The sequence below is a fragment of the Amblyomma maculatum genome, chromosome 2 (assembly GCF_055883805.1).
Source record: "Amblyomma maculatum isolate TAMU_Amacu chromosome 2, ASM5588380v1, whole genome shotgun sequence".
Lineage (NCBI taxonomy): Eukaryota > Metazoa > Arthropoda > Arachnida > Ixodida > Ixodidae > Amblyomma > Amblyomma maculatum.
The window spans coordinates 128,283,960-128,294,436 of NC_139345.1; the positions used below are offsets into that span (position 1 = coordinate 128,283,960).

The 10,477-nt window shown below is 44.6% G+C and overlaps 1 protein-coding gene across 1 annotated transcript in view; it reads right to left on the bottom strand.

Moving 5' to 3' along the window:
- The window catches only part of LOC146199795 (uncharacterized), a 98,280-nt gene that overhangs the window by 10,294 nt on the left and 77,509 nt on the right, over positions 1-10,477 (bottom strand). The window contains exons 37-38 of the mRNA XM_084592199.1: positions 6,384-6,486; positions 1,840-1,914 (exon numbers count right to left, since the gene is read on the bottom strand). Of these exons, the coding sequence (XP_084448325.1) occupies positions 1,840-1,914; positions 6,384-6,486 (178 nt within the window). The remainder of the gene's footprint in view (positions 1-1,839; positions 1,915-6,383; positions 6,487-10,477) is intronic.

Here is a 10,477-nt window from a genome sequence, read left to right on the forward strand (position 1 = left end):
GAGTTAATGGGACAGGAGAGATCGGTAGTGGATTTGCACTCAAGATCGAGAATGCAGCGTCATCTCCGGGAGCTGCAGTCCTAATTACCTGCGAAGTGGCCTGTGTAGGAAGGTGATGAGCTGCAGCGAGGAACAGGAGAGCGGGAGCGATCGGTTTGCGGGGATGATGAGCGATTTTCCGGTGGTGCGGGGCGCACTTGCTCGGATGCTTGAGACATAAAATGCGATGTATAATGGCTTGGTGGATAAAATTCGTGCTGATTGTTGATGAAGCGGAGTTCTGAGTGCCAACGGCTTGCGTTACGGCAGTGGCGGGAGATATGGCCCGCACGATGACAGAAACAACTTATGGGACGATCGTCAGGAGCGCGCCAGTCCGCTGGATGTGGAGAGCCGTTTGAAGGACAAAAACTATTCCGGAGAGTGGTAGGGATAGTGGCAATAACTGGAGGTTCCAGAACATTGCGGTTTTCGGTCGTGGTTTGGGCTGTGGAAATACGCGGCCATGTTAGCAACATCTTGACGGACGACTCCTTTTATCAATGAAACTGTGGCAGCATAGCTAGAAGGCACTGGAAGAGCAGGGGTAACCGCAGGTGCCAGTGCCTCTAATTCTTGTCGCCCGATGCGGGTGAAGTTATCTGTTGCAGACGGCTGCCTTAAAGCCGCTGAATCAACCCTGGTGGAACTAGCATGCAGCGTTTGGCAACAGGTAAAAACGAGGCGATATTCGACGAAATTTGGCTTGTTCGAAGAGGCGACAGGTATGTAACACAGCATCGATGCTTTTACGCTCTTCGCAAAGGAGAACGTTGAAGTCATCGTCGGCAGTGTCTTCGAGAATATGGCCGATTTTGTCTTCTTCAGTCATGCCCTTGTCAACCTTGTGGCACAAAGCGAGAACATCTTGTATGCAGGCCCCGTACGGTTTCGTGGCCGTCTGTGCGCTTGACGCCAGGCCTTTCTTTTCGGCGAGTAGGTTCCCTATGGGCTTACCAAAAAGGCCATTCATCTTTTGTTTACAAGTTTCCCATGAAGTTAGTTCGGGTTCGTGTGTGACGTACCACTTGCGCGCCGTGCCACTCAAAAAGATATGGTTGGCTACCGTCAGAGTGGCATCCAACCAATTATTCGCGCTGGCGCGCTAATACAGGTCGAGCCAGTCATCTACGCCGACGTTGTCATCAGTACCACAAAATGAGCCAGGGTCACGCGACTGGATCATGACGACGGCTTCTGGGGACATTGGGGAGGATACGGTAGCTCCTTGGTCGGCGGCATTGAACATGTTGATCGGCTCAATGTAGTGGCCGCAGCGGAGATCCAGCGTGGGATGCAGGGACCGAATCGCAGCCTACATCAAGATGTTACGCAGGGCCAGTCATGGCCAGTTATATGACCAGTTAACCCAGTCCGCTTTATCTAGCTCAGCGGGAAATGCAGTACCGCACAGTAACTGCGCACACTTCAGCGTCGTCGTCACTCAGTCCAATTCCTTAATTCTTCTTCGTCACAATATGAGTTAGCGCTTGCCTCAGTTGCTTTCTGACAAATGAAAAAATGACTCATACTACCAAAATTTGATTCCTATTAAATGGTCCAAATGTAGCACATTTATTTACTTTTCAATTAGTTGGAACGCTTAGTGAAATTGCGCTTATGAGCTTTAACGCTCAGTCCTCCACTTTCGAGTGAAAGTACCCTGGGCACGTGAAGCTGAACGTATACACTGTGTGCAAGAAAAATACCTAAGAAATAAGAGTCACTCTGACAATATAACGTAAAAGCAAAAACAGAAAACTGCATGCGATAACTGAACATAGTTGACTTCATACGTACCACTTGCAAGCATGTTTGTGATACCGTCGATACCAACGACACACGGAAGGCCGTATTCCCGAGCAACGACGGCGCCTGAAAGCAAGAAATGGAACATGGATGTTTTTCCAAGTGCATTGAATTACCACCAACAGCCAAGCAAAAAATGCTTACCAAGCCATAACATAAAGGGTGAGGATTTTTCTAAGAGTTACTTTAAGATGCTGCCGATTGTGTGTGTGTGTGTGTGTGTGTGTGTGTGTGTGTGTGTGTGTGTGTGTGTGTGTGTGTGTGTGTGTGTGTGTGTGTGTGTGTGTGTGTGTGTGTGTGTGTGTGTGTGTGTGTGTGTGTGTGTGTGTGTGTGTGTGTGTGTGTGTGTGTGTGTGTGTGTGTGTGTGTGTGTGTGTGTGTGTGTGTGTGTGTGTGTGTGTGTGTGTGTGTGTGTGTGTGTGTGTGTGTGTGTGTGTGTGTGTGTGTGTGTGTGTGTGTGTGTGTGTGTGTGTGTGTGTGTGTGTGTGTGTGTGTGTGTGTGTGTGTGTGTGTGTGTGTGTGTGTGTGTGTGTGTGTGTGTGTGTGTGTGTGTGTGTGTGTGTGTGTGTGTGTGTGTGTGTGTGTGTGTGTGTGTGTGTGTGTGTGTGTGTGTGTGTGTGTGTGTGTGTGTGTGTGTGTGTGTGTGTGTGTGTGTGTGTGTGTGTGTGTGTGTGTGTGTGTGTGTGTGTGTGTGTGTGTGTGTGTGTGTGTGTGTGTGTGTGTGTGTGTGTGTGTGTGTGTGTGTGTGTGTGTGTGTGTGTGTGTGTGTTGGGTTTAGTGGCGCACAAGCAACTTAGGCTATCATGCGCCAACTTTGTGTGTGTGTGTGTGTGTGTGTGTGTGTGTGTGTGTGTGTGTGTGTGTGTGTGTGTGTGTGTGTGTGTGTGTGTGTGTGTGTGTGTGTGTGTGTGTGTGTGTGTGTGTGTGTGTGTGTGTGTGTGTGTGTGTGTGTGTGTGTGTGTGTGTGTGTGTGTGTGTGTGTGTGTGTGTGTGTGTGTGTGTGTGTGTGTGTGTGTGTGTGTGTGTGTGTGTGTGTGTGTGTGTGTGTGTGTGTGTGTGTGTGTGTGTGTGTGTGTGTGTGTGTGTGTGTGTGTGTGTGTGTGTGTGTGTGTGTGTGTGTGTGTGTGTGTGTGTGTGTGTGTGTGTGTGTGTGTGTGTGTGTGTGTGTGTGTGTGTGTGTGTGTGTGTGTGTGTGTGTGTGTGTGTGTGTGTGTGTGTGTGTGTGTGTGTGTGTGTGTGTGTGTGTGTGTGTGTGTGTGTGTGTGTGTGTGAAGGAGAGAAGCCTACAGTCGCGGCGAGGCCAAGAAAGGCATTAGGGATTGTATTTCGTCTTTTTTTAATTTTCACTTTGGTAATCACATAAATTGGTAATGGAATCTGTTTAGGGGAAGATAATTAAACACAAAGTAGAAGGAAAAGTAGCGTGCCGAGGGTGGGAACCGAACCCACGACCTCCGAATATCGCGTCCGGTGCTCTTTCAACTCAGCTACATTGGCCGCTGTCCCACCTGCTACTTTCTTGGTTTTTAATATTGCCTGTATACGAACCTTGAGAGGGCTCACCAGCGCCACCCTCAACCATAGCGGTGGACGTGGAACGTCCTGTGGTACCGCCAGCGTCACGTAGAACGTGATCAAGAGCGAGGGTGAAAGCTGTGCTAGAACCCTCTTACGCTATCTATGGCTTCAAGACCGCCAGACCCGACACCCCCGTAAACCTACAAGCAGATAAATGAAGGGGGAATGAGGGTGCTCGTTTTAATACATGAATGAAAGATGCCAACAGTCGGCGAGGCCAAGGAAAGGACTAGGTACTGTACTTTGTCTTTTTTCCTAAATTTTTACTTCGGTAATCACATACTTTGTGTTTTCTTCTACTTTGTGTTTAATTATCTTTCCCCTAAACATAATCTATTACTCATTTATGTGATTACTGAAGTAAAAATTAACAACAAAAGAAAATGTACAATCCCTAATGCTTTCCTTGGCCTCGCCCACTGTTGGCTTCTTTCCTTCATGTATTATAACGAGCACCCTCATTTTCCCTTCATTTATATATATATATATATATATATATATATATATATATATATATATATATATATATATATATATATATATATAATGTATATATAATATATATAATGTGTTTATATATATATATATATAAACACATTATATATATTATAATGTGTTTATATATATATATATATATATATATATATATATATATATATATATATATATATATATATATATATATATATCAGGGCGTTCCAATCTAGAGGTGACGCAGAATGCAACGTCGTACCACGCATTCTAACGATCACATATTAAGTGTCAGAGGTTGAGGTTGTTACTGACTACAGGTAGCCTTGCGGATTCTGTCGAAAATTGCTCCATTGTCGCGCCGCTTCACAAATAACTTGTGTTCAGAAGTCAGTCACACATAATCACACGTAAATAGATAATAGTTACTACTACTGCCACCATCTGGATTCCAAATCCGAGTCCTCTAGGAAAGTTAAAAGAAGGCGTGAAACCTCCTTTCTGCAAGACCGCTTTCCACACGGGCACAAAATGTCCTGAAAAGAACTGTTCTCTTCGGGGAAGCGAACAACACGCCCGTTTCCGCTCTGTACCCTTTACAGCACATGACGTAAAATTCTATATCTCCACGTGCGCACAGCCTATGCGAAACATAGCGGACACGTTGCCGACCCGTTTTATACATCCACGCAGGGGTACGAGCAGAGCCCATGCTAACGCGGTATACCAAAGTATAGATATAAAATGATCTCTAGTCACTCTGAGTGTGAATCATTTGCCCTGCATTATTGCTTCCAGCAAGTAGGACGATATGCATTTTTTAAAACTTCCGTACTAAAAAGATCCTCTCAAAGAACACCGAAAGTAACGAATGTGATGCCAAGATTGGAAGATTATCGATTTATAGTGTGATGTCCGGCTGGGAGCTGTAAATACAGATTATTTTAGGCGCCGTTTCTCTGGGGGAAATTGCAAGCAATGTTTCTTGCAGTAAGAAAACCTTAGTAGCGGCTCAAATGTATTGAATGCTGCTTCGCTACTTTATTTCTTCTAAATATAAAGGCTCATTTTTTAGTATTTATCTCGTTACGGCTGTTCATTCAGAGCGCACAATGTCTTTCTTTAGACTAAGACTTTTTTATTTAATAACTCAAGAACTTTTTCTGTTCCGTGGATGCATACATTTTTACTACGCAGCTTCTATCTTATGCTAATGGCTACCCAAAACTTTTTTTGTGTATGCACAATGCCAACAAGCTTAAGCCTCCTTCATCTTACAGTTACTGGCACGCCTAAAGGTTCTCAGATTGTGCGACAATCGAAGCAATGCACCAGACCTTTAGGTACATTTTTCTAAACACGTCGTCCTCAAAAAAAAAAAAAAAAAAGGCATCTAATCGCGGACTGCTGGAATTCAGGTTATGTTAACGCTGTGTAAATATTTGTCATTGCGACTTCTCACCCACGTAGCGACAAATATAATTCAAAGCAGCAATTGTAAGTAATAAAACGAAGCATGGAATATCCAACTACAATGTGCACGCGTTCAGTAGGGTCACCTTTTCATTGTTCTTTCACAATATACTCGAATTTTCGCGTGCCCACAATCTACCAACAACAGACAGCTTTTCACTATAGCGATACCTTTTCATTTCCTGTTACCAACTAGGCTGTTGCTGGTTGCTGGTTTTTGCACCTAAAGACGTAAAACATTCTAGCGAGCAAGTCTTCTTTGTTTTGTTTTGTGAATGAGGAGGGGGAAGTGGCACACAACAAATGGGCGCTGTTTAAACCCAGATTGCGTGCACAAAAAGAGTGCTGCGAACACAATGTATGTTATCTCCAGATGTGTACAATTTGCAACAAATGTCTGCCAAGTACCGCTTCACTGCACCATAAAGCTTCTTATTGCACGGTGTTATTAAACACGGTTTTCATTCATTCTTCTACGTTGTTCATCTTGGTGCTTGCAAAAACTACCTAGATAGATACATTTGCGTTTGGTAGCTTGCGTAAGCTGATAAAAAGGACAATCAATATTTTTTAAAGCCTGTTTCTGACAGCTCAATAAAATGTTTCGCAATCTTGGCGTTGTCAGACTCATATTGCGACCATGTTTCCGGTGTAGAAAATTAGTCTGTTCGAAGTCATTACTGTCGTGTAGGAAATGTCACGGGCAAACGAATAAATGTGACGCTCAACTCTTCTGGATTCTTTTTTGACCGCGAATTGTATGGTGAGGAATTGACATAGAAAGCTGCTTTGGAAGTTTGTAATATCAATCAATGAACATCAGAATGGGAAAAGCGCGAAAGTTTGTTCGCTTAGACTAAATATGTTTGTCCCACTCTGTACGAGGCATCCCGACTTTTGGGAGTGTCTCTAGAGTCTCCCGTGAAAAGCTCATTGCGCTTAGTACATCTGTGAACAGTTTATATTTTCAGCAGTGTATTTTAACATTGCTAGATGTGTAATAGTAAACTCACCATGGGACAGTGGGCCACCTATCTCTGTGACGACTCCGGCCAGTAGAGGAAAGTACGGCGTCCACCCGGTATCAGTGGCAGTTGTAATCAGAATGTCGCCTTTCTGCGTACAGACACGCGAAAGATGCCACTTTCCTTGTCAAATCAGTCTAATTTCTTATGCAAGGCTGCTCTACTGCAGCCCTGATCTCACTCACACGGGCTTACAGCGTTCTGGCTCCACTTGCGATTGTATTCCAAGCAGAATTGGATCACAAAACAATGTCCGTGTGTAACGTTCTCCTTTTCGGTTCATTCAGCCCAGATCAGATTAAAGCCTAAATCTTAAACTGTAAATCGTGATGTTTATTTTTCTCTGTCTACTTTCACTCCAATCTTCCTCCCTTTCCTTACGGCGCGGTAAGGTGTCCACAGAGCAAGTGTGACAGATACTGCGCCTTTCCTTGCCTGTGAACCAATTATTATTATTTTATTATTAATAATAATATTATTATTATTATTATTATTATTATTATTATTATTATTATTATTATTATTATTATTATTATTATTATTATTATTATTATTATTATTATTATTATTATTCGACAGGACGCTAATAATTGGTTCACAGGAAGGGAAAGGCGCAGTATCTGTCACACGCTCTGTGGACACCTGACCGCCCGTAAGGAAAGGGAGGAAGGTGGGAGTGAAAGTGAAAAGAGAAAAATGGGAGCCGCAGTGGAGGGCTTCGGAGTAATTTCGACCACCTGGGGATCTTTAACGTGCACTGACATCGCACAGCACACGGACGCCCCTTCGTTTCGCCTCCATGTACCGGAGTTCCCGGGTTCGAACCCGACCACGGTGGCTTCGTTTCGCCTCCATTGAAGCGCAGCCGCCGTGGTCGGGTTCGAACCCGGAAACACCGGCACAGTAGTCGGGCGTCTCACCACTTCACCCCCCCCCCCCCCCCCGGCGGGGCTCCTGTCGCACGTGCCGAATGGAAAATCGTAAACGAATGCTATGGAACGTTTTCCCCGACCTTAAACCGTGCACATCGCAGAGGAGACGGACGGGTTTGTATTTCGTCTCTTTTACAAAGTCCGGATTCAATCACGGCTGCACAGCCTCCTTCCAAACGAAAGTCATGAAGTGTTCCTGTTTTTTCCTGAGCTAACCGTAAGCGGTGTTAGAAATGTGCGGCGATTAATATAACTACTTAAAGTGATTATCAATAGGCAACTTGAGAAAAAGTTTACAGAGTGGATTTCAGTGTCCTTGCACGCAGCCTAACGCAGGAATTTACTCGACGGAACTGTAGTAGGGTGCCTCGATGCGCGCCCGCTCTCTAAACTGTAGGACTTTACTACGCCACCTGCCTTGTCATATAGGCATGCGATTCCTTGCTCTGTTGAAGTCACACTTCGCGTGCTCTAGCTGCAGACACAGGCACTTCACAAAGGTGGACCCTCATGAGGTTTTCACTCGATGAGGTGAGGGATAATTGGGGCAGAATAATTTCTACTGGCACGGGTGAAGCATGGCATATGTGATGAGGTGAGGGGGAGTCGGCCTCTGCGTGTTCTACGTTTGTGACACTTCGTTGTCACCTACAGTTGTGTGCGTTTATGCCTCTTATTTTTTGTCACTACACCGTTATTATCTATGGGTCGATTTCACCATAGCCAGTCTTCAGGTTCAGATTTTCAAGTTTGTATGCACCACTCGCGTACGCTTACGCGTGCCTTGCCGTTTAGTTACATTGTTGAGCGTTTGCTCTGTGTGTGACAGAGTTTTTGCTGCAATTAGATTCACATCGATTTTATTGTCAATACAGCTGTATGCGTTTAATGTCTTAGGTCAGAGGCTAATGAGACGAGACCCCTGTCAATACCAGCAGTCTAAATCTTTTTCCGCGTGTACAGTAGTCTGTCGTCGGCATCTCAAAAAAGCAGGCTTAATTGGTTATGGCAGTGTCTATTCTGCCAGAAGCTGGGAGCGTTTTCTGGCTGAAACTATCCCGGCACTCACTTCTGCCTGGCTTCTGAGAAGATTATTTCTGAGCTTCCAACGGCACTGAATCTCCCGGAACAGATCATTAAGCCTCTTCCGGGAGAATCAAAGAATAGCTTAGTTCTTACCAATGACCGGGTTAGCGTGATCCTATAGATTCGCCTTCCTTTCTTGCGGACATTCTCGGGTACTATACTCCGTTTCATACATCAAGTGCAACACTGCCAAAGCTCCAGCTCTTGTTCGCGCGCTCCGAATCCGCGATGAAAAGTAGTACCTGCTCTTTACGAGAGGAAATACTGGTTATTTTGTCTGCAAGCTTAATACATCTTACACTTGCCATCAACTTCATAAAGAGCACCTTTTTTAGGGAGAATGGATCGGATTCGGTGAATTTGTATGTTTTTCATGTCGTTTTCGTTCGTGTCACGTTTTCGCTGCCCCGCAACCTTGCCAGCTGTGCCACAAGACAGCGCTGACTGTGCCCTCCGCGTTGTGCATTTCTCTTTGAGAAAATGGTTCTTCGGTGCGCATTTTTTCTATAAGATCCGCACTGCGAAAATGTCTAGGCATGCGAAGCAAGTTATTGCAAATGTGTATGCTCGGAATAGAGTTCGTTTCCGCAGGAACCACTCGGCCACAAAACGAGCGCGTAGTGATACGCCTCCTTTTTTTTTTTTCTTGCGGACTGCTTGCGTAGATTTCGCTGCGTTGCATCTGATGTATGAAACAGAGTATAGGAGATTTGTAGTGCTGGCTTAAAAGATACACAAGGCGGAGCATAGCTGAAAGCGTCCAATGCAAGGATAGCTAAGAAATATCGAAACATATATCCACTAAGGTAAAAAAAAGACGTCCCAAAATGTTGAATTACTGACTGTGAGGTTGAGGTTGAAGACGACCAGAAAATTTTGGAAATAATAGGCGATGAGTACGAAGGAGGACTAGGGACTTTTACGAGAAGAGGGTGAGGGTGAGAGACAAGGCCACGACTTAATAAGGATGACAGTGAGTGAGGTAAGACAAATATCAGGCCTTTTGCTCCCCTTTATAAAGCTGATGGCTACTTAGGAGGCTATTAGGTGAGCAATGTTCTCAAGTTAACGCAAGTATCTGTTAGTTCAAAAGTTGATTTCATTATTGATTGGAACCCATACCGGTGACTGCAGGGTATTCAAGTGCAAGGTAGGACACTTGCATTGCCGACTGGGAACAACACTTGCCTAATGGGTCGAATCAGTGGCACTTGAACAGTCATGATCTTTAAGACTAATGTTTAGTCATTGTCCTGTTCACCGTATTTGAACGGCCTCAGAAGAGAACGGCATCTGGTAAAAAAGGCCGACTTTGTACCGCACCAGCGGATGAATGATATTGCTTTCACAACAGCCATTACCCCTTCAACATTAGGCATCTGCTTGATTTATATTTTTTCACACAACTCGTCCAGCTTCTGGAATAAATGGCACAACAGCAGCATTGTTCCATGAATTATTAGAATCATGTGCCAGACTAAGTTCTCAATTCATGAACGTCCACTAGGGATTTTCCTTTCATATCTTCTTACGGTCACTGCACTTCACTTCACGATATAAAATTTATCCCATGCATTGCATACATAAAAAACGTTAATCCCATTAACCTGCTTTATTTCGCCTACACCCAGATGGATCATCACCATTCCTTCATAAATTGTCAACTGGTACCACCTTTCGCAAATTGCTCAGTTCAATAAGGATATTATCAAATCGAATCAGCACATATCCGCAGAGTGCGAGAATTGAAGCAGGAACATGCCACTTGTAATGGCCAACTTTTGCAACCCTCCGAAAAAATGTAGAATGTTTCCTGCAACCACAGCGACTTGTTATGTTGGCCATAAGAAATGTATGCATTCTGTTAAACATTCCACCCTCGAATAACGTCTCCAAGGATGCAGGTTCAAATTCCGGCCGCTGCGGCTTCTATTTGGTGGAGGCGAAAGGTAAGGCGCCCGTGCGATATATAATGTCAGTGCACGCTTAACCCCAGGTGGTCGAAATATCCACAGCCCTCCACTGCGGCGTTTCTCATAGCCTGAGTCACACTAGCACGTTAGA